A 25094-nucleotide genomic window follows, 5' to 3' on the forward strand; every position below is an offset into this window, starting at 1 on the left:
TGGGAAACCACTTCAGTACATACAATATAGATCCTGGCCAAAATAACAATGGATCACCCAGACTAAGGGTGTCTGAAGGGGTACTTACACACTACCTGGAACAACAAGGATGCAGAGTCTGTCCAGGAACACCAATCTGCAGCAAAGGTACTATTTTAAGCAGCCTTATTAAACATGAAGAGCAGTCACTGAGTAGTGCCACAGAAGAGCTACCTGACATAGACACTCACAAATATTAATCAAATTTAATTTTATAAGTAGAAGTGTTAAACCATATTTACATTTTTGTGTGCTGTTGAAATTTAATGAGGCCTGAAAAAAGTGCAGGCACTTGAATGTAGCACTTCTTCCACACTGATATATCCGGCCCCTCGAAAGGGTAACATTAAAATTACTGTGCTGATTTTGGTCCCTGCTGCTGCTGCATGCCATGCAGACACAGACTGAGTTTTGCTTCCAAATCTACTCAGTGCCCCTTGGTAGCTGGCTGACTACCCACAATGTCCTCCCTGATCTCAAAACCCTCAGTCCAGCAGAAAGGGTCTCCTACTCAAGTGGAATGTCCTGCAACACTGCATTGCCTTAAAATCCTCTCAGACATCTGTAAAATGAAAGAGATGGAAAACATACTAGATGTCAGAATTACCAAAGGCAGGGAAAACATACCTCTAGTAGCACTTGCCAAGAGGGAACTTCAAACAGCATTACAATGCATGGAATCCAGCTGGCCAGAGAAAGCTGTGTGATACACTGACACCCTCTTGAAGTGATTTAACTAATCTGCTAATATCAAGCACACCTATGTATATGCAAAACCCTTCAATATGAATGAAAAACAAAAAACCACAAGACTTGAGTATCAGCTGCCTCATTAACAATCTCACTTTGAAGATCAATTTTAAGCTTGAGTAAATCAAAGCTTTTTGATCATCTTTCCATAAATTTTAATTTACACCTGTGCAGGTAGGCAAGATTGGGGCAAGGTTTTATTGGGAAGCTGCTGATGGTGAATTAAGTGGATATATAAGAAGTGTGCATATCTTCACATTAATCTCCCTCATAACACAAGGAGGATAGTCACTTTTCACACCTACTTTTTCAAGTTCCTGAGCTCTAGTACTTATCTACAAAGGACATTCAAATGCAGCAGAGGCAGAAGAAGACTAGCATACAAAAAGCAAAGCAATTTACACACGCCCTTTTACAAACTGTTGAAAGCCAACTTGAACATATATCACATATAAATACAGTATTTGTGATGCACAGTTCTTGTCTTCATAAGGGAATATATTTTTATTGCCCAAATAATCAGGGGAACAGAAATTACATTAAACTAGATTTAAATGTCTTCCATGCTTCAGTTAGAATTGATGCAGGTAAAAACATTCAGAATCTCAAATATTGAAAGAAATAAGCCATGTTAAAAAAGTCTGAACTAAAACTCATGAGCACACATCTCCCCAAAAGGAAACTTCACTTTTAAGGTATTCAAGAGTTATTATTACACTATTTAAGGCATATTAAGGATTTAAAGGTACCCTGAAGCACCTCATTCGTTTAATATTTTGTAAGCATTCTCTTTAATAATCATAGTGAGAGATAATACAGATTCACTGCAGACTACCAAGTTCTCCTGGGCTGTATGCCAAACAGATGCAGCTTGAGCAACAAAAACTGCTACATAGATGTCTCTATTTTGTCAGAGCTCAAAAATCAAAACATCTGAAGGAATTTTGTTTTCAAAAATCTCTGATGCCAGCAAAAACAGCACACACTGCTATGCAGCTAGCATTACTTTAAATTAGCAACATAACTTAACAATCTCCCCCACTCAAATGATGATTCAGATGACCAGACCCACAGAAATCTAACATTTTGGTGATACATGCATCAGAACTCATTTCCCTGTGTTTTCCCTTATCAGGCTAAAATCAAAGCATTGAACCAAGGAAACGAAACTGAGGAAAAAAGAGACAACTTTGGGTTGATGCACATCAAAATGGAGAGACAGCAAAGGGGGAAGCAAAAGCTGAAATGAGCTGGTTGGGAATTAATTTGTGTATTGAGTCACCACAAAACATCAGGTACTTCACGTTCAGGGCTTTTCCTACTTCAGAAGCTACCAAGAGAAAAAAATACAGCAAAATACAGGTTATCTGACTCATCCAATCAGGTTTGACCACAGGCAGAGCTCCAATTATGCCTTCTGAGCTCCAGATGGGAACGTGAAGATTAACATTGCTACCACTGCAGGATTAGAAGGAAGTAAATGCTTGGAGAGAACAATGCACCAGAAGAGCAAAGACAGTGCTTGGGAACAGCAGTAATGGCACACAAGGTAAGGCTACCAGTTGGAACAGGGACTGGCAATGATGGAAATAAGCTCTCATTCTTGAACACTTGGTGACTGAAAGGAGAGTGTCTCCCCTTGCATGTGTATGCACATGTATATCCAGGCAAACACTTTTTCTTCTTTCAAAGCTAATGCTGCTGCAAACAGATTAAAGAGTAGCCAGAGTTCTTCTGTTGACTGATAAAACACTTTCATCAGCTAGATCAATGAGTCTTAAAATAACAGGCCACTTTCTGTAGAACTACAAGCAATTACAAATTAAAGGCAGCACCAGCTTCACAACACTTCAGTCATCCTACAAGGAACTAACACTGTCCCTCCAGAGCAGGCACCTGCTCCAGCATTTCCATACACAGTTAGTTCCCAGAAGAAGCATTTGGCTCATGCAATGATAAACCAGCCTCATGATGTAGAATATACCAACCTCCCTGCCTTTGTCATGGGAAGTGCTACTCAAGTCTCATTTATCCCCAGCAGCTGAACATGACTTGGTCTCACTTTGGTTAATCTGTTAACTGTAAACTTTGGTTTATCTGTTAACCCTCTAAACAGGGTGGAACACAGCCAGATGTTTGATTAGACAATCAGATACATAATTTTAAATACTGGGTAAGTAACAGGGAAAATTTAAGAAAGGATTTTTCACTTTAGGTAACCACTCAAAGGGAAAACTAAGAACCTGCTAAAATTCCCATATCAGAGAAAAAAATTTAAGTTTTTCTGTTTCAGTTTTGGAATAGAATTCCTTAAACTGATGGCAAAATATGTTTTTATTGAACTGTGCCCTCATAAGTCATAGGGATTTTTGCCATCACCTTCTGTGGGGACAGGTGTTTATCCTTGTCCACAGCAAGGCAGAATGATCAGTATTTGTTAAAGGAGCAAGGTGCAACCTCAGAGATAAACTTGAATGGGCACAAATGGAACTTGGGTTGGGTGGCAGATCACAACCAGCAGCTAACTTGGAGTTTTGATTCATTGCCCAGAACATCACTTTCTAAAAATAAAACCAAAATTCCCTTCTATCCTTTCAGTCAGAAAAGGCAGAAGACAGAACAGAGGAGCTATACAAATTTGGCATGCCTGGATTCACAGAGCTCCTTTTGTAAAGGATGTGTTCGAAGAGATAAGAGACAAGACACGACACAGCAGAAAGTGCAAAATAGCCTTCAAAAACCCACACAAGCCATTTTTGTTTGAGAGTGGGAAAAGTTTCAGTCATTCTGGTATCTCAATGAAAGTCCTATAAGCCTGCCAGCATAGCTAGAAGACAAGTCTCAAGGATTTTGGTCACTGACTTTGTTTCCCCTTGGGGAGAACAGAAGAAAGAGAACATGCTTGAAGGAAGGACATGTTAGAAATCCAAGTGAAGTTCTTCCTTAGTTTATTCCACTTTCAGTCATGTTTATTATTTTATGTGAGTAGATTACCTCTAATTTACAGTAGGTATGCATATAATGAGGATCTTCTTATCAGAATGTAAATATTAGCTTTAGACAGGAAAAAGAAGTATTTTTCCCTCTTGTCATTCTGACTTGGAACTCACTCCAGCAGCTGCCACTCCTCCTGTAAGCCAGAGGTAAAGGAAGTCTGACTGAGCTTGCACTCTGCTAATGGGAATGAACACCCTTCATGTCAGCAATATTACTTTCTTACTCTCCAAGTCAAATGCCAACAGCACATTAGGACTTTAAAAATGCTACAAAACCTTTAGGGTTAGAGGTGACCAAGAGCTGCTCCCTCAGCTGTGATTTATCTGCACTCTGGATTTACTCTTCAGCAGCAGTCCAAGGACAGTGACCATGGGGAATGCCCTACACCACTGCAGGGACATCTGCACATGGTGCCTTGGTCACTGGGCATCCAGCATCAGAGAGAAGCAGCCTTTTGTCTTCTTCCAACTCAGCAGGCTGGAAAGAATGCCAGCTGCACTATTCTGGCTCTCCATACTCACCAATAAGCTGAGACTGCTACCCAGAGAAGCCCACAGCCCAGGAAAACTCAGTTTGACCAAGAACATCAGACTTAAAGGGGAATCACAAACAAAGTCTTTGCTCACAGATCTAAGTACAGGTCACTGTCATCATTACTGGCAGACCCTGAAGGCCATAGCATCAGCCAGTCTGCTCTGTCTCCAGCAGCCCCACAGTTATTTATTCCAGCTGAGTATCAAGCCTTTTACATTTCCACAAGGTACAGAGGCGTTAGTGAATACAGATTTCTGTAAATCTTGCTTTCTAAAATATTATTCATCAACGTATAATTCAAATGGTAATTAAGAAGTGTTCACATGATTGATGACACATTTAAATTACAGGTTTCCAGCATTTTTTTTCAGTAAAGACAACTTCCTTTTTCACGTGCCACTTTTTCAAAGTGCAAGTCCATCTAACAGATGTCTCACAGATCTGCTTGTCAATGTAACAAGACTTCTTTTTATTACTACAAATGGTATAAACCACACAGCATTCTGTTAAACTCAATATTGACACATCTGCTTACCACGTGTATTAGTAGCCATGTCAGCCACTTTCTGAAAGGCATCCAAAAAGGCAGCAGCTGCTACTACTGTAGTCCTGAAATGCATACAGATAACAAAACATTAGCAGTGTCTCATTGATGCCTATTTAATTACTGCCAAAAACATTTAGGCTTATAAAGAATAACACTGTGAACTTGCAGAGGCCACAAAAAGTATGCTCTTTTATATCTGAACTTAGCCTTTTCCCTCCTTCATTTCTTAATCCCTTCCTTGCTTTGTGTTAGCACTATGGACTTGGAGGCAGCCACGCTAATTCCATGCTGAGAATTGCACAGGACAGGTGCTGTTTCAAAAGAGCACAGCCACCCTCCTTCTAGCTGATTTCCTCTGAAGAACTAATATTAAGCAGTCAAACATGAAAAACAAATCTAGCACACATTATACTTCACCCATTAGTGAACAAATTATAGCCACTGCTATTTTCAGGGAGCATGCATATTTTAAGAATAAACATGCAGGAACTTCTTTTTATCTAGAATCCTAGCCAAACAATTGCCTGCATTTTTCACGTGGGGAGCATGAGCATCCCTTGAAACAGAAAATTTTTTGGAAATCAGACTGGTCTGGAGTTCTTGGACAAATGGAAAAGTGGGAAAAGAAGAAGAAAAAAACCCCCTCCATTTCAAGAAAAAAACAAAACTCAAACCCACAAAAAACCACCAACCTCCAAACCCCCAAAATTACCAAAACCCCTTTCTGATCTAGTGTTCCTCCAAGCAGGACCCTTCCTGAGAGGTACAGCAGCAACCTCAGACTTCACAATCCAAAGTGTCAACCTCCCTAGCCCAATCTCCCTCCACGTGTGGAAAGCACCCCCAGACTGTGCTGGACAGATCTGTTCAAGGGGACAGCAAACGTGAGTTACCATTTCCAGACACGTTTGTTCTAGATAAGCATGCCCCAGAGCCCTGAACACCTCAGGTCAGTCCCAATTTCTGAAGGTTTATAGTCTGGTTGACCCAATTAAAGAGAAAGTAGGCCAGGGCTCTACAATTGTGCCCTCTCCACAGTTACCTCATGGTTCTGTTTCTGCACATCTTTTCTAACAGTAACTCTGATTTTCTCTCTTGGTGGTGTCAGTCAGCCTTTTCAAGCAAAATCCAGAACAGGGACTATCACATTCACTTTGTTTCAAGAGCTCCTTGGTAGCCTCAAAAAACCCAGCAAACCTGCAGGGAAGCTGATCCTCAGCCAGAAAGACCACAGGACTGCTTAATTAGGTCAGATTTTATGCAAGTCTCACTCCAAATATGCTCAAGGTACAGAGGACATAACTGGTAGTGTGGTAAATGGCCTACTGACAGCACAAAAGATTTGAACACACACAGAAAAAACCACCCCAGGCATGACAGGACCAAGCAAATGCATAAGGACTCTCCACATGCCCAGGAGATTAAAGGGAGGGCAAACCCCCCACCCTGACAGCTAGCTAGCAATATTGGGCCCTGGAACCAGAAAATCTTTTCTAAAATTTTCCTTAACACTGTTTGTGATGTTCATCTTCCAAACTTGTGGGTCACCCTGTTATTCATGTACTATGTTGTTAATTATTAATTATATTGCTAATAACAAAGTTCCATTTCCCCAGTAACAAGATCCAGAAAGATCTGGCTCCAGCTCAAATGGCATCTGCTGTCCTTTATCAGAGCACACAGAAATGAAACAGCAGTAAAAGGCTCACATTTGCTAGAAACAAACAGCAAATCCTCGAACACAGGCTTTCAAGCTGCCTGCTTGCATGTTCCTGTAGCACTGCACTGACAGAATGCAACAGCACAGGACTGGGAAATAAACAAAACTGTGCCTCATGCCATCCCAGAAGGCCTGTGTTTGGAGAGTACAAAATGCTAGGAAAGTTCTCCATTTTTCCTCTTTCTCTACTTCCTCTACATCTTCCATTACTCACTGTGACATGATTGCTGGAAAAGGAAAAAAAACACATGCAAGTGTGGCACATTAGGCACAGTGTAGCAGAACAGCATATTCCAGCTGTTTAGGGGAAATGAAGCAAACCCCCAGCTTCTCTGGGAAATGGTTCATAATGCAACACAGAACCACAAACCAGACTGCCAATAACCTGTTACCACCACAGCTGCTGGGGAAAAAAACTGGTGCTCTGCAGAACAGAGAGGAGATTGTGGTTTAGGGAGAGTTGTGAGGAAATGGAGCTTGTATTTGTATCAGCAGAAACAAATTTACAAATGAATGAATTCTAGAGGTAGAATTGGTCTGAGTGTGATACTTCTGCCATATATCAAAAAATCCAGAATGTCATTTTCAAAGTATACCCCAAATCCTTAGGTTTTAATAATCACCAATGTATGATCCAGCAAAGCAATTATCTTCATTTTCAAGTCAGAAGAAAATGCTGTTAAGGCTACCAAAGATTTTTTAATATTTTGAGCCCTTTTCCCACATAACCCCTTTGTACTCTACACTAATAAAAAGGGTAACATAGACCTAATTCCAAATGTGTATTCACTAAACAACAGTAAACTCTTTCCAATTTTTCATCAATATCCATCGAATTTAGTTCATTTTATATTTATTATGTATAGTTGGTGGCGTATTTTGAATTTTCCTAAATATGTTAAAATACCAGTAGTAGTATTTAAAAATTTACATGCAGGTGTTGACTAAGAAATATGCACAATTTTACTAGGACATGCTTAGAAAATTATCCTTGCAAAAGCTGTGTTTAATCTTAATGTTTGCACATCCAAGGAACTGTAGGAGATCTTGACTGTGTAACATAAAACTTACCGAAGCTGAGACTGCAGTTTCCCAGCTTTATTTATAAAATCTTCCCATACTGGATAACTTCCCTGCAACAAAAAACAAAACACAACAATGAACACTTGATTTGAGCATTTTGATTTTAAGACTATAGATCAAATTAACTGGATGTAAAACAATAACTAAAACTGTACTAAATCCATGAACACCAAAATCAACTGCTTCTAAATCCAGATGAAACAGTAGTCCTCTGATGAGGCTTTACAATTTTCTGAATAGAAACACTGGGCAAGAGGGATTTCAACTGAAGCAGCAAAAAGAAATGCCTTCCTTTGGATGGATAGAGCAAAAACCAAGCCCATTCAAAGCAGGGCACTAGTATACCACAGCAGCATGTACAGAGAGGCTCACAAAACCAAAGGCAGCATCAGAATTGTTCTTCTTTACCAAGTGATCATCTGTGTTTTTTTCCAGGTTTAGAGCCTGTACAATAAAGTGTGACTTGACTAAGACACCACTTCAAGCACTGCCTCAATATAACTCTGTAATTGCACACAGAAAAGCATAGTGACAGCTCAAGACAATCAGCTTTCCCAACAGCTACCTTGTCACTGCAAGACCTGTTTCCAAAACAGTCAAAAGCCTTGGAGACAATTTCTGAATTGAAGCTGATAAAACAGCATGGCACTGAGTGTATACAAAGTGCTTAATAAGGTTTATTTCTTCCTGACTTCAAGTCTCCTATAGAATTTCCCCCATTTTTAAAGACTGGATTAAAACCCAAAGTTTTACTTAGAATATGAACACAAAGTATTCTTGCAAGTCCTGATCTTTATTTGCCAAATTTAAAACAAAAAATTGCTCTCTGCCATGAAATTGCTCTTTGCAGAGCAAGTACAAATTTTCTGCTAACAGCAAAAATGTGGTAGAAATGGTAGAAAGAAACCTCAACATTTCCCTTTGATTGGAGTCTAGAGAGTAAAATAAAATATCCCTGCTTCCTTTAATAAAGGTATAAGACTTGCTGTTACCAGAGCAACAACACAATAAAACCCAGATAAGGCAGATCCTCAAGGCTAACATTACCCCAGCTCTGACTGGAAGAGGTTGCAAGAAAAGTGCAGTTGCTTGAAGCAAACTCAATCCACCCTTATAAACTGGTCTGATTTTTGTAAGTAAACCAAAATCCACTGCCATGAGAGACAGTGTTTTGTTTTCAGGGCAAAGACAGGTCCTTCCCCAAAAGCTGTCAGACAAATTCCAGCTCCTCAGTACAGCCTGGCAAGGCAGCTCCCAGACACCTGCTTGGAAGCCTACTGGTACTCTATTTCTCAGCAAAGCTTGTGGAGTTTTTGCAAAGAGGAAAAAAGAAAGGGAAAAGCCCCCAAACAATGCAAAGCAGGTGTTCATAAAACCTTGTTATACCCTACACATGACAGAGCCGATGGCAAATACACAAAGTGGAAGAGAAAATAGCAGTTGTCTGGGTGGCAAGACCTAGAATATAAAGTGCTTTGTGCTAAGCAAAAAACTGTCAGACATTTTAAAAATGAAAGAAACCCGATTATTTAAAAGAGGCAAAAAAATGCTATTTCCTTAAACCTATTAGTCTTCCTGCAATCCCTACTCTGAACCCCGTGTCTCAGTGTCACCTGCACCCGTGCATGCATTATGCATGTGCATGCCAGGAGCCCTGACAATCACCAGCACGGCCCAAGGCTTTACAGGATTCTGCAGCAGAATGCAAGCCGGCAAGCAGAGGATACCAAAGCAGCCCCATTATGTTTCCATCTCCCTGGTGTATTATCCAGCTAAACACACCTGATGGCATGGAGGAGATTGACACAAGCAGCCCTGTGTTCAGCTGCTTCCCAAGCAAGCTTGTTCCTATCAAAACACAGCTCAGGAAGAAACCCCCCTTTTTTTTTTTACTTTTGGTTAGTCTGGAAAGCAAATTTGGAGAAGTCAAACATTTCCACAACTATTTAGTTCTTGCCTATAAAAATGCCGTTTTCCTCAAACCAAGGCTGCTCAAGTAACTGGTAAGAGCCCACTTTGTTTAATTGTTTGCTGTATTTGTTTGGTTGAAATCAATGCAGTTTGTTTACCTGGGCTCCCTATATAGTGGCAATGAGCATCTGATCTCATTTCAGACAGTAGAAAAATTGAGCTTTTGGGGCTTTTAAATGTCACTGAATTAATACCTTCGCCGGTGGATTTTGTTGGAGTTCTTTTTTTTGCTTGTTTTTGCATTTTTGAAGAAAACCTTCCAGCAGTTTTACATTGGAGATATGAAGTCCTATATAATTTACTCAGCTTGCCATATCTTGGTTTCACACTCAGCTGAAAGTAAGAGGCATGCACCTCATCTGCCTTCCAGAATAATTTGCTCTCACTTTTCCCTGCTGGAGCCACATCCACAAGCTCATCTCTCCCTCAGATCATGAAGTCTCACACTAAACTGCATCATTCCTTTCAGTTTTTCCAAAGAACATTTCCACCACCACATCCCTGCTGAAACTGAAACCCCCTTCATTCCTACCTACAGTAAAAGTGCTCAACACCTGCCACCACTTTACAAGACCGAATAACCAGGGGTTTATCCCAACTCCAGCAGCTAGGAAGCAAGAAAGCCATGTAAGTGATGCCTGTGGGGACAAACTAAGGAGATGGCAGGAATCAAATGCTGTAAATCTGCACAGTGTCAGTGCCCAGGCCAGCAACTCCTTCCCCAAGACCTCTTCCTGAGCACGGCAGCCCTGCTGTGTCTCACCTCCAGCAACTGTTCTCGCTGTTGTCAAAGCAGTGTCAAGAGAAATGTTAACAGTGGTGAAAAATACACATCCTTGATTCAACATGTATTACTTTCTCAATTTAAACACAAAGAAACAGCAGGTGGAATTTGATGTCTTTGTCCATGACACGCTTTTGCGACATAAAGCCTCATCTGAAGAATAATAACACGCTATTTTTAATGCTGCCTCTCCCAGAGCTTCCTCTGCTCCCTCTGCAATTTCCAATTTCAGCTGGCTGATAAAGAAACTAATTTTTCCCTTTTTAAATGTCAGGGTTACTCAAGCCTGGTGTTATCTGTGAAAGCAGGAGGCCTCCCCCAGGTGCAGCCACGCTTAGGGAAGAGCCACTGCAGGATCCTGGGTCACAAATTCCCATTTAGCTCCTCAAGGATTAAGCCAAGGATCGATTACAGTGAGGGTTTGTTTAAATAATTTTCTTTTAAATTGTTAAAGGATTAATCCAAGGACTATTTCCCCCAAAATAACTTTGTGCCCAATAATATCTTAGTCATTGAAGGAAGAAATTTGACCTGTCCTGCATGGCATGGGTGTTTCCCACTACCATATGACACTCCGTGGCACCAAGGCCCCCGGAGCTCCTCAGCAGAGCTCAGCATGTTACCCAGCATGTCACCAGAAAGCTGCAGCATGCCATTATCCTACCCCATTGCTTAATTAGTGGGCTTATAGGTGATTAGTCACCTGATCCCACAGCCCAGCTCCAGCTAATCTGAGCCAAACACAGGCAGGGCAAACACGGGAACACCTTTCAGCCTCAGGGCTGAGAAACACCCGGCGCCCCGTGCCTGTCCCTCCGCAATCAGGGACATGAAACAACTTCCCCCAGGGACAGCGGGTGCGTCTGGGAGTGCCAGACAAACACCCAGACCTGGGCAGAGCCCTCCAAAGCCACAGCTCCCACACTGCCAGGGGGAAAAGGATGAGCCATCCTCATTCAGTGAAATCCCACCTGACACCCAGACCCCATGGACATGGGCAGATGTCTCCATTTTTGTCCACCTTCCTCACCATTCACATCTATTTTAACTGGCAATAAATTTCATCTTCTCCACCCTGGTCTGGTTTGCTCATGACAATAACTAGTAAGTGATTTCTGTGCCTCTATCTCAATCATTGAGCTTTTTGGTATGATTTTCTCCCCTATCCCATTGAGGAAGGAGAGATAAAAAGTAGCTGGCCAAGATCAGCCCTCCACATCACAGAAGAGCAGGAAATTATCACCAAGATGCAGCTTGGGAAAAAGAATTTAAGCCTTGGGTGGAAATTTTTATATTTTGGTGAACCAGCACAACCCCTCTACATAAACACAACTCTACGAAAGATTTCTGGATGATACTTTTCCCCTACCTTTCAGGCCAGTGATCCCACACCAGGATGACAAGAGACACATATGAGAAACTCAATGATTTCTCAAAAAAGGAAGGATAGACTTGCAGCAAAGGATATTTACTGAAACTGTTATTGATGACATCTAAAGGCACGAACAGGAACCCAGATTGCTGTATCTAAGATTACAACTTAAGTATCAGCAGCCTTGACAGTTTTAAAATGTTCTCTCACTCTTTCTGCCAAGAAGTTATGATTCTTTTTTTCCCATTAGGCAAAAAGATGCTTACTTTATTAATTTATTTCCTTGCACCCCAATTCCCACATACAAGACTCATTCCATCTTCAAAAAACCCTTGACAGTGTTGTTTTAAGTGCTTTCATTTATCAGAAAGGCTTTGCAGCCCTATTACCAGCTCTTGCTGACACATCAAGTACAAAGGCAGCAGTAACAGTTTGGAATCTTGTTCACAGCAAAAACCCATCTAAACTTCTTGGGCACGAGGAAAGAGCCAGGGAGGTGCTCTTCAGTAAAGCAAATCCAGAACCCAATTCTGGCTGTTTCAGCTAGAGAGGTAACAGAGAGAGGAACCAGGAGACAGCAGTGCCTTGGTTTTATCTCAGGGGTTATCAAACCAGGAGCTGCATGCCTTCCAGGAAAGTACTAACAATGACTAACTGCAAGACTTCAATGAAATGGAAAAGAAAACAACTGCACAGGCCACAGGAGTAAGAACTTCTCCACCTCAGTGTTGTTGTTCAGCTATGATAAGCTAAAAAGTTGAGTCCCAAACACACAACAGTGTTACAGAGCTCCACGCCCTAGTAATACATCCAAATGCCATAGATCTGGTTTTGGAACAAAAATTTTAACTTGGCTTGTGCATGTGACCTCCCACCCCTATAAAGTAAATCATGCTGGAAACAAAAGATTTCTTTTTATAATTTTACCAGATAACAGAATCACAAGGATTATTATGAATGTCTCATTTCTGTGGCATTCAATACACTACCTCCAAGTAGCAAAGAGACTTTATTGTGCTAAACACCACACAAGGTCAGAGATGTTACACATAACAAATGGCAATCAGCAAGTAAGGTTTGCACATAGACACTACCACTTTTCCAGAGTCCTTTAACAGACAAAACCAGGAAAGAGTGGAGGGGAAGAGCACAGGAAAACAATAACAGTCTGAAAGAAAAAGAAGGAGGGGGAAAAAATAAATTTTAAAAAAAGGGGAAAAAAGGGAAAAACAATGGTTACAGCCACAGATGTCTCAACACATTGGAAGACACAACATTTGAGAGGCAGTTTCCCTTCTCAGGTAATATTTGGCACTGGAAGTTTTACCTCTTTTCTAGAAGAATAAATAGTCAATTGGGTGAAAAAGCACTTGGCCAGCCATAACTGCAGAAGTCAAAAATTGCTACCAAACACTAGCACATCCTCCTCTGTACAATCCACTCATTTAAACAAGTCCACGACTCACGGACAGGACTGCCTAGAGCCTTAACAAGTCACAGAAGGTCTTGCAACATAAAGGGGTGAACAGAATCAGCATCATCTTGCCTGAAGTTCAGAATTGCTCTTCTCCATCCAAAAAACTCTGCTTGGTGGCTTTCCCTCTTTCTACTCTGAAAAGCATCAAGAGTGAGTCTCATGAATGCTCCTAAGCTGCATCTAAAGTCTCAAATCTTTCTATACACTGAAACAGGAATTTTGCTGGCAAGAGAAACGTCATTCTTTATGACATAGAGATGTACACAAAATCTATTCCATTACTCCTTTGATTTTCAAATACACAGATTCACATAATAGCTTAAGTTAGAAGGGACATTTAATGACCATTTAGTCCAAGCCCCCTGCCAGGAGCAGGAATATCTTTTACTAGATAAGGTTGTTCTCAGCCACATCCAGACTGAACATGAACACTTCCAATGATGGAGAATCCACAACTTTTCTGGGTGACCTTCTCCACTGTCTCACCACCTTCACTGTAAATTAAAGCAATTTGTGTCCAATCTAAAACTACCCTATCTACTGCCTATTTCTTACATTCAGAACAAGAACTCAGCAGCAAGTCCCAATACTGATTTCAAGAGCATCCCTGATGCTGTCCATCATCTCTTTTCCAGTGGTGCAGAACAAGAAACAATCAGTTTGGCTTCAGCAGAGAAGTTTCAGATTGCACAACCCATTCAACTATAAGACCAGGTAACATGCAACTCTGAAAGGTCAGGCAGCTTCCTTTCACTAGACCTCTTTCAGGAAGAGTAACACATTTGTGTAGAGGTCTTGCAGAAATACTGCCACAAGACAAGGAAAGGGACCAGCTGAATTCAAAGTCTCATCTGTCTTTCTAAGCTGAAGGTATTGCCAGGCAAAGGGGAAGTTTGAGCTCCATCAGCAGAAGGGACTCTCAGCTTGTGCTGGGGAAGTCCCAGGAGTGAAAAGGCACCAACAGCAAAAGACATGAACTTCACAGGATCTCACAGCAAGAGCTGAACACACACATCACTGAACAGAGCAGGCAGGTACAGACTCAGGGTCTGAGTGATTATAGTGCATGTAGGTGAAAGTAAAAGCACATGAAAGATGTCATTTAAGCAGTAACTACCCTTCAGGTAAGAAAGCAGGGGTAAATCACAGTCTTGTATCCATACCTTAACTTTCATTATTTCTGCCTCTTGTTTAGCGAATGGCAGGATTAGAAACTAGTTTCCCTCACCATGCATAGAATAAACAGGCATGCCAAGCTTTGCTTTTCAAGGACATATATTATCAGAACATTGAAAATTATGCAACAAAATGCTGCTGAAAACATCTCATATGCTATTAAAAAAACCTGTCAACTGGGTACTTCTTCTACGTATCACAGAACCACACATTAAGTATTTTCAAAACTGTTTAGTTTTTAGTTTAAATAGTACAATTAGAACAATGAAGAAAACAGATAATGACATGAAAAAAAATCAAGACTAAAATCCAGTCAGTAAAATCCAGAAAAGGCTATTCACACCACTGGGGTAAAAAACCCAAACAACAGCCACACCACAGATACCCATTTTTTCTACATTCTCAAACCACCTGAAGAGCTCTAAAGAATGCCCAATTCCCTTAGCAGCAGCATTGAAGTGCAGCACTACTTTGCAAGAGCATAAAAACATTTATATTAGATCTCACTAACCATTTAAAGGGGGAGAGGGAACCTAAGTCTGGTACCATTCTGTTGCCAGAGCTCTGGAGTCTTTAATTTGTATTGTAATAATGCCTGCAGTGCATTAGCCCATGCTTAAACATCCCCAGTGCAGGATACCAGTTGCTTTATGGCTGTGACTCCAATCTAGTAGTAGTACAGCAAGGACCTGTGAAAACTTATCCTGGCTTACAAATCCAACTCATGAGCCTCCTTCTATGTCAACAGGGACCACCTCAAATCTGTACTGTCCACAGTTCAGTTCCATGGTTTATAACATGAAGAAACTCAGCTCCAAAGCAGCTACTTCATGGTTTAAATCCAAGATTGTGTAATTAGCAAACAAAAGTTAGACTCATACTGTGAGAAAATACATCAGGCATAAACATACAGTCTCTCCTTCTCTAAACATAGGAAGTTATTCAAAAGACAAGGGGGTGGTGGGAAACAACTAGCCACAGCATCTAGAGGCCTTTTATCCCATGCCACATGAAAAAAGCTGGACATTAAGTAGTCTTCCAGAGGAAGCATTTAGTTCCACAATCTTCACTGCAGGTCTGAACAAGTCTGCAAGCCTGAATAGCAGATTTCTCCTCAGAGACTCATCAATACCGCCTTTCATCCACTCAATCATTAAGTGGCCACTCTACATACTCAGCAGCTATTTTCTAAACCCACAATATTTCAGCTGGACCAAAATGAAGATAATTAAAATATCAGGAGGCAGTCAGTCAAGTTAATACCTACACAGAACAGCCTCAAGCCAACAGTGTTGGTAATGTCACCAACACCACTGGGGTCTCATCACTTCTTTCTTTCCAAGCAAGCAGAAACCCTAATTTCTGACCATCCACTCAACACAATCTCCATCCCACAAGCAGTCATAACAATCTCCAGGACTCAAACTACTAACAAGCACTTGAGTTGACCAGGAAAGTACCTACTGGGAGAAAGGCAGCAGCCAGGTGCCCACATTTTTAATGCTTATTGACCTTTGTCTCATGACAGACAGTGAAGTGCAGGTATATGCTTAATGCAGGCTACTCTCTTTCCATTTTACTCATAAGATAAATAATCCCTCTCAAGCTCCAAATTAGACCCTTGGTTTGCTGATGGACAACGAGCATCCATGTGGTTTGCTCATGGATGGCATTGTTAGGAGACATCCCAAATAAAGCTTTATTAACAAAAAATTTGAAATTATGCCTCTATAGAGGTGGCTTCAGAGAAATTACAAAGCACACATGTGACTTTTGTGGCAAAAAAAATATGTATCTCATGCTTGGGTGAGAAGTATGATGGCAGTTTATGTGGAAGAAAGAATGAGAACAAATGTGAATCTTTCTGTACTATCAACCAAGTGTCTCTTGTTACACACTCATCAGCAGCATTTTACACACAACACAAGCTCATTCCTGCAAGAATGGTTTGTTAAAGGATGACTGTACTCCAGCTAGCATCCTAGAATTCAAATCAACTACATATCACTTATGGTTGTTGACCAGAAGAGTAAAAAGTACAGAGCTCACAGAAAACCCCACAAGACACAAATTCCTCATGATCAACCAGCTTATGGTTAAGATGTTCCAGTCAGGCTTCCCCACTAAAAATTGAGAGAGGTCCTGTAGTTTCAGTTCCAGGAGAGGAGTTCAGGACACTTCGGTTGAGAATTTATCAGTCATCTTTAGATGTCATCTCTTCTGCCTGCAAGCATTGGGTTATCACAGGGGTGAGCAGCAACACATCTCAATCAGTAAAAACAAAGTAGTGTGTACATGAAGATAGAAACCCATTATACTGGGAGCTTAAACAACATTCCCTCATTAACTCCATGTTGTAGATGCACCCAATTTCTTCTTGTCCTAGGGGGAGGGAGTAGAAGTCACTAAACCTGCAGCCATAGCTTGCCTTTCTGTAAAATGGGAGCCATTCTTTGGAGCCAAGTCACCCAGAGAGCACTTTGAAGATGAAAGCTGCTATGGTCTTAGCCACAAAGCTACCAGACATTTTGTCTCCAATCCTTCCAAACATCTTGGCATTCAAGGTATCTCAGCCCAGCAGGAGAAGTCAATCAATGTCCTGAAAGGTCAGCGTAGATCCCAGCAAACAAAGCAGTGCTTTGCACCTTACAGTATCAAGGCAGAAATAATTTTCAAATTGAAAATGTACCCTTGAAGAGGAAAAGGCATTTCTATATATGTAGCCTAAAGAGACTACCTTATTCTGAAGGGTAGACTCTTTATGATACTGACTCAAACTTCTCTGTACTCATCTTTGCACAATCTGAAGTAAACCAAAAAGCCTTTTTAGATATAGTTCCTATTTTGCTCCCTGCTTATCTTCAAGATCAACTGTCTTTGGGTAGACCATGAACCTTAAAAATGTTCTTCAGAAGTTGAAAACACATAGACTACTATGCTACAGAAGATGCTGTTTACAGATTCACAAGTATACTCCATCAACTCTTGCAACTTCTGTCCTTAAAAAAATAAAATTAGCTTCTCACGTATTTTATAACAAAGATTTGGGTTCAGTTCATGCACACTCAGATCTCAGGTAGGAAGCAGCAACCTCCACTGAATATCACCCTCTGTTAGGTATTAACCAGCACTAAGCCCATAATTACAGAGACTTCTTGTTCTCCAACATTTGTTCAGTCAATTGTGTTTCATGCAGCACTGCACAACTCCTTCCACACTCAGAACCTCACAAACCTTATTGTGTAGCTCTTGGCATCCTGCCAGGTCCGAAAGGAGAACTCTCAGGAGACATTAAAAACCCTTGTTCTGGGTATGTCACAGGATAAGCCAGCCCAGTACACACTTATGTAGCAAATGTTCAACAGTTGTATAAATTGTTAACACTCACACAAGAGTATTTGGATCAAGAAAGCATGTGTCCCTAAAAAATAAACTACTTGTGACTAAGTATGTTCCCAGCTCTGCCCTGTTGCTTGAACCTCAGGGTCTGGGCAGGCATGCAGAGGCTCTCTTCTTGCACCATCTTTCAGCCTTTGCTGCATGTCAACCCCTCCCCCTCTGAGATGTTCACAGAAAGATACTGCAGCTGCTTGGAAAAGGCAAGAATTTCAGTGTACACAAACCAATTGCCTGAGCAAGCAGGTTGTTGGGAGGCAGAGGGATAAGAAATCAGAGCAGCCAGCTATGCTCCAAATGCCTTGGTGGTAAAACCTAGAGGAACAAAATATATGGGAAGAAAAGTTCCAAATTAACTCATTTCAGACTTCTTGTGAAGGGGAAGAAACACCAGTTTGCTAGGTTTGAAAGAGATAGTTGTCCTAAAGACTGCTGTATAAGGGACATGCCAGTGCATACATGGCAGGTGTGCTTCCTCTCCAAGCCTGGACCTACCTGTCTGTTGCACAGAAAATCACAGAATGCTTTGGGTTGGAAGGGCCTTACAGATCATTTGCTCTAACCCCATCCACTAGACTAGGGCTCCATCCAACCTGCCCTTGAACTGATCCAGGGAGAGGCAACCACAACTTCTCTGGAAAATCTGTTCTCAACACACAGTAAAAAAATTCTTGTATCTAATCTAACCCTGCCCTCTTGATTGAAGCCATTCTCTCTTGTCCTGTCACTACATGCCCTTGTCAAAAGCCCTTCTCCAACTCTCTTGCAGACCCCTTTTGGTACTCAAGGTGCAATAAGGTCTCCCTGGCTCACACAGCCCCACCTCTTAAATCTGTCAAAGTCCCTCTGGATGGCATTGCTCCCCTCCAGCACGGTGACTGCACCACCCAGCTGGGAGACATCATCAAACCTGCTGAGGGAACACTCAATCCCACTGTCAATGTCACCAACAAAGATGTTAAACAGTGCCAGTCCCAGTGCATGACACATTTGTTTTTCCTTACAGTAGTTATCATCCTTAACAGCTGGATTGAAACTAACCCTTAAAATCATCCAACTGAACATTCCTAATCTCCACAGAGATCTCAAGCTTCAAATAAAGCACAGCTGGGGAAGAGCTGTTGCACTAGGACATGTCACGGTAAAATAAATTTGCCCAGGTTCTCTGGTACATGCGTGCTGTTCCTTGGACTAACACACACAGAGGACTTGCAGCTGTACTTGCTGCAGTAACTGTCTCAGCAGTTCTATTTGTTCCATCAAATATTTTTTCCTCAGTTTATATTATTTGTGTGAATATCACAAGGCCATCCCTTGTAAGCAAACAGAGCTACCAAACAAATAACTCTTAATCCTTGATGTGGCCACCGCAGTCCCAACTTCTACAAAAGCAAATTAAAATGCTGCCTCTCATGGATCACCTTCTAAAAGCAGGTTAGAGGGTGCAAAAACATAAATGTTTCTTATGCTCGTATGCTCATGTCTCTCTTCTGTGTCAACCAAGAGTTTTGCATAGCTGTAAGAAAACATGCACCACTGCCTAGTCCAGGAGTCCCAGCAGCTCCTCTAGAGTATTATAGTAGAGGTTAATGATTTATTACTGATTTTATTGTGCTTTCAGCTAAACAAATAAAAATAAGGCACATCCACATATAATAAAAGTTTATAACTGTTCCAAAAACTCACATGTCTGTTGGGAATCCTGTTTCAGGACAATACCTGCACATCCCTCACATGCAGGGAGATGAATGAGATTAACTGGTAATACACACCTGACCCATAAAAATTTAGTAAATCCTCTGACTTGGTATAAATGAAGTCACAGACAACCTGTGTTCAACCAACTGCTCATTACTCATCTTCCTCCCATGCCCACCCCCCAGGTGTCAGGTGCTATACATACACAGAAAGCCCCTGCTCTGTCAAAACACATGCTGGCAGAAGAGGCAAGACAAATAAAGAGAATGCTAAAAGCCAAAAAAACACCATCAAGCAAGTGATGAACTACAAACACAGCCAATTTCAATGTTTTCAGAGGCGGTGGTTTTTTTCTTCAGGATAGCAGAGAACAATATGATTAAAAGGAATGTAAAATCAACTCAGAAGGAAAAGAAGCATTAAAGATCTGCTCTTCATGAGAAGACAAGTTCTTTTGAAACCCATCTGCAACAGGCCCTCCCAAAAATTAACTGCAATGATTTGCTTTGCACTAAAAGAGATATTGAAATTAACAGCACATTGCAGCATCTCATTTCTCAATTGCAAGAAATGAGTTACAAACCATTCAGATCAAATACTCCCTTCCCACAGGGAGCTACAGAAAATTCGCCGCATTCAAAAACAAGTCACACAGTGTCTGCACATAGCACACAGGACTCCTCCTCTGAGGGGACATTTTATTTTTGTTTTTATAAACAGTAATTGCTTTGAAAAAGATCTTGCATAAGAGTGTAACTAATTGTAAGTGCCACATGCTCAATGATGTATTGTAGGAAACATCAGGGCTGTGACAGTGGACCAAAATAAGGATGGGATGGGCATACACGCTCCCACCTTTATGCTTGTTTAATCAGGTCCTGAAATCTCAAAGCACAGAAATCCAATTCTAGACCACAATGGCCAAGTTCAGTTCTCATTGTGGACTTTACACAAACAACCCTGTCATCATGTACACCACCATATTACTCAACAAATCTGACCCTTGTTTGGCATGGAAAAAATGGACTTCCTTTGTCAGGGGACTGAAGTTCCAGATGTTCTGTTCAGACTGGAGGAGACTGAGGGGTGACCTCATTGCAGTCTAAAGCTTCCCCACGAGGGGAAGTGGAGGGGCATCTCTGCTCTCGGGTGACCAGTGCCAGGACCCAAGGAACAGCATGAAGCTGAGGCAAGGGAGGTTTAGGATGGAGATCAAGAAAAGTTTCTTCACCCAAGGGGTGTTTGGGTACTGGGACAGGCTCCCCAGGGAAGTGGTCACAGCACCAAACCTGACAGATTTTAAGAAGCATTTGGACAAATCACTCAGGCACACAGTGGGGTTGTTTGGGTGTCCTGTGCAGTGCTAAGAGTTGGATTCAATGATCCTTGTGAGCCCCTTCCAACTCAAAATAGTCTGTGACTCTGTGATGTACAATAATGTGCAGTACAATGGGATGTTTATGAACTGTTCTTACATTTACACAGAAACATTTCTCCAAATCACTTAGCTTTATGCTGAGTTTTTTTGGAGCAGGTTTTGTTGAGTATTAGACACAAAAATTTTGATAGAGGGTAGAGAGAAATTTGGGGTTTATGGAGAAAACATTAAATGCCATTCAAGAGACCTCAGCCAGCAAGACACAATCTTGCTGTCAAAAAATGTGATGTGTTAAGTCACACTGACATATATTGCCCATATGAAGTTTCAGATCTAACAGAGTATATAGAGATAAATGGAAACAATCACATTGCTCAGAATTGTAATTCCAGTTCCTGTAACCTGGGCAGAACCAGGCAGAGCTCAAAATTAACAACAAGTACACCTGAGCCAGTTCTGTGTTACTGTGAACAAAGAGAAAAATCAGTCCACATGTACTGTATCTTCATCACCTCAGCTGCAGCACCCATCTGCATCCACTGGCAACACTTCAGAGTAATTGAAGCTGTTGATTAACCCTACCATCTTTATAACAAAGTTTAAGGTAGAGCAATACATATGATAAAAGAACCTGTGAACCATTTGGTTAAAAAAAGGCAGATGCTGCATCAAATCCCTCAGCACTGCAGGGCATGTGGGGCCTTGATCACAGCCTGCCATGAGAAACAGGCACGGAGAGAGCACTTGGGGATGCGTGGGCAGACCCCTACGCAACATCTTCGAGATCCTGCCAGCAGCCTGCCCACACAGATCTGACTACGTGAAACAGCACTTAAAATGCTAATTTTCACTTTACTACTAAAGGTATGATTAGTTGAAAGGTTCTGGTTAACTATCAAAAAAATAGCTACTTTTCCTTAGAAATTGTTGTGCTCCTTTGTGCACAATTCACAAAGAATCCTAGTGCATCTCAGTAGTACAGCATCAGCTGCATCAAATCGAACTACAGGTAAAAATTCTTTGTTCTACTCATGCTAAATAATGAGCAGATTTTTTTTAACCATAACAACCATCATGCTGCTAAAGATCTGCAGCTATTCCTTCCAAACCTCCCCCTTCAGTAATTGCCACTTCACAAAACAGGTTCCACTACTATGGAGCATTAAGAAAAAAATATTCACACCTGTGCCCATCTCCATACACTCATGTCAACATGTTTTCTGATGAGCAGCATTCCCATGCAAGTAGCAATGTGTAGAAGAAAAAAAATGAATCAACACAGAGGCCCACTGGTTTAAGAGCAAGAAAAACCAAATGCATCACTTATGAAAAGAAGGAAAGAATAAACATACTCTGTGTCCCTCTGTGATGAAACCCAAAACCACACTTGATTTGGAACAGAACATCTCCTGCCTGTTCCCTGCACTGACCACTGAAATTATTCCAGAATTCGTGATCGTTTCCTGCTTTTGGGGGGGGGTTCTTTTATTTTAAAGTGCAGTCATTATTAAAAATCCAAGGAGGTTGAGAGCTTGAGGACCACCACTGCCAGGTCTGCAGCATTGTCTTGACAGATATACACAGACTCCCCCCTCCTCTCTGCAACCTGCCTGCTCTTGACAAGCCACGCTTTTAATTAAATGTCTCCTAAGATCTGTTGAGAGGAACGTGCATATGAACATTTGCCAAAAAATAACTTCTAGTGCAAACAGCTTCTCCACCCTCCCCAAAAAATACACTAGAAGCCATTCACCTCTGCCAGGCTCCCTCTTAGAGCAGACCCTGTCCTCCAATACTACCTGGCAGTTCTTTCTCCCGCAGCCCTCGCTGCTCACCAGCCCCGCATGAATTAAAAAACAGCCAGAGAAATCCCATGCCCTGCCTGGGAAAAGCACAGCGTGCACGGTTGCCGCCTTTAAATTACGGCAGTCCCCATTATCTGGCACGTCCCTCAACATCTCCCGACAACTGCATCCTTCCCAGTCGGCCCTGGCAGGCAGACAAGCTGCCCTTGTCCAGGGGAACACTGCAGTATTCTGCAGTACGGCCGTGTGCCGGAGGCTGGGCGCCTCCAGCCCCGGGCTTTGGGGGAGACATGACGGGCAAAACACAGCAACGCTTTTACGCTATTTACTTCCACGAGAGAAGGGTGGGAGGCACCCGCTCACCCAAAGAAAACCCTGCAGGAGTGCCCTTGGCTGCCAAGGATAGAGTGGGAGCGCCTCTCTCAAAGGGACCCTTTGGCAGAGACGGGATCAGCACACTCAGGTTTCTGGTGGCTGGTGGAGAGACCCCCGCACTTGAAACCTTTGCATCCATTCACAGAAAAAAAGAAATGCCACCTCCACGAGCATATACAGTGTGAAAATAATACCACCCTGAGCCGCAATTTTAATCCAGGCACACATCAACTTCTGAGCATCTCCAGGCAGAGATTTTTTTTCCATCGCGCCCATCAGCCTGGCACCGAAATGCTCACACTGCCCTTCCGAGCCCCACCCCACGGCTGACATGCTCCGTGCCCGGCTCCTCCGCACCACGCTCCCGCCCCGCTGCATTCATTCTGCTACCGATCTGACAGCCCACACCAGGCGAGAAAAAAGGAGAATAAAAATATTTGTAAAATAAAGAGGCAAATCGCTGACCCTGGTGCAAGGTAACAGCTTGCATGTTTGAGTAGGACAAATAGAGAAAAGAAGGAAGGAGGAGGGAGGGAGAGGCGGTATCCTGCAACCAACTCGCAAGCCCCAAATCCTGGGTGTGAAGCCAAGGAATCCCTCTGCCAGGCCGGTCCCGCCAGCGGGGACGCGGACCCAGCCCCAGGGCAGCGTCCCCCCAGCGCCGCGGGGAGGTCGCGCCGCCAGCAGCCCCCGATGCGGCTGCACCGCCCGGGGCGAAGTTTCACCGGGCCAGGTGGGAAGACGCTTCCCCTCCCCTGTGCTCCCCCACACACCTCAGCCTCTTACCTTCATGTCGCTTATGATGGTCTGGAAGAGCCCTCCGAGCGCACTACATTCCTTCTCTATCACAGCCTCCATTTTCCTGGCTGGAGCTCACAGGAGGAGCAGGATTTCACCGCTACTGCTGCAACTGCACTGCTCAGCTGGAGGAAAACCAGACACCCCGGGCTCCCACCTCACCCCCCAAAAAAAAAAAAAAAAATGGAGGGGGAGAAGGAGAAGGGGCAAGCAAAGTGATGTAGGCAACGAGAGGAAAAAAAAAAAAATACACCCCAACACACCTGAACCCCTGTCTGCCTGCACCTCTACAAGGGGATAAAATCCAGCGCTACTGGCGCCTCTCTCCTACACGCACCTCCCCGGCACCCGGGCACTCAGCACCGAGCGGGCACTACGAGCCCATGCGGGAGCAGCCACAGGCCCCATCTCCGCGCATCGCGGCCCCGGCCCCCCGCGCCTCCCGGCACGGCAGCGCTCAGGGCAGCGGGCGTCCGCGGCGCTGGGCGAAGCGCACCCCGAAAAAACAAGGCGGGGGGAAAAGATCGGTGTCTATTAAAAGGAATCGAGCGTCAAGCTGGTGCTCGTGGTGTAGCCTGGAGGGGGGTCTCGGTCAACCCCAGCGGACCAGACTACAGCCAAAGCACCCGACCCGCTGCCTGCTCTCTCCGGGAACAGCCGCTCCGCCCGCTCGTGCCGCTCCCGCGGCGGCAGCGCCCGCCCCCGCCCGGCCCCGCGCCCAGCGCCCCGCCCGCCCCGCCGCGTCACCAGCGCCGCCGCCGATTGGCCCCGCGCGGCCGGTGGGCCGGAGGCCGCGAGTTCGCGCCCCGCTAGGGACGGTGCCGCCCCGAGCACTCCGCTGGACCCGGTCCTGTTCCCGTTCTCCAGGGCAGAAACTGACTTGCATGTTTAGCATTCGGCGAAGAAACTGTTTTATTCTGGTGACGTTCTCCGAAATGGCCCCAAGTTCGGCTGTTTCTGGTGACAAGCCGCCTGAGCCCCCCGACAGCGAGCTGAGAGGCCTCGCAAAGCTGCAGCCTGGGGAGTGCAGCCGGCAGCAGCTGTGAGGCTGCTCATTCATCCTCTCCCACAAATGCCAGACGATAGGCAAGACTGTGAGAGTGGGTTGTGTAAAACGTGGGGGTTTGAAGTAATTCAGTTTGCACATTAACTCTGCCAGATTTTACAAAACATTGTGGTCAAAATCCCCTGTTT

General features: G+C 43.1%; 1 protein-coding gene across 11 annotated transcripts in view; it reads right to left on the minus strand.

Annotated features, from left to right (window-relative positions):
* The window catches only part of MTSS1 (MTSS I-BAR domain containing 1), a 126108-nt gene extending 101308 nt beyond the window's left edge, over window positions 1–24800 (minus strand). For 9 of the 11 annotated variants that reach the window (XM_071421780.1, XM_071421782.1, XM_071421773.1 and 6 more), the window contains exons 1-3: window positions 23889–24599; window positions 7659–7720; window positions 4856–4929 (exon numbers count right to left, since the gene is read on the minus strand). In XM_071421780.1, the coding sequence (XP_071277881.1) occupies window positions 4856–4929; window positions 7659–7720; window positions 23889–23960 (208 nt within the window). In that variant the 5' untranslated portion in view covers window positions 23961–24599. Of the gene's footprint in view, window positions 1–4855; window positions 4930–7658; window positions 7721–23888; window positions 24600–24780 lie in introns of those variants that run through there. The other 2 variants (XM_071421772.1, XM_071421771.1) reach the window with 2 other exon arrangements.
* Window positions 24801–25094: the final 294 nt, after the last annotated feature.

This window comes from Agelaius tricolor, unplaced genomic scaffold (assembly GCF_023055355.1).
Source record: "Agelaius tricolor isolate 1412-34295 unplaced genomic scaffold, bAgeTri1.0.p SCAF_2, whole genome shotgun sequence".
NCBI lineage: Eukaryota > Metazoa > Chordata > Aves > Passeriformes > Icteridae > Agelaius > Agelaius tricolor.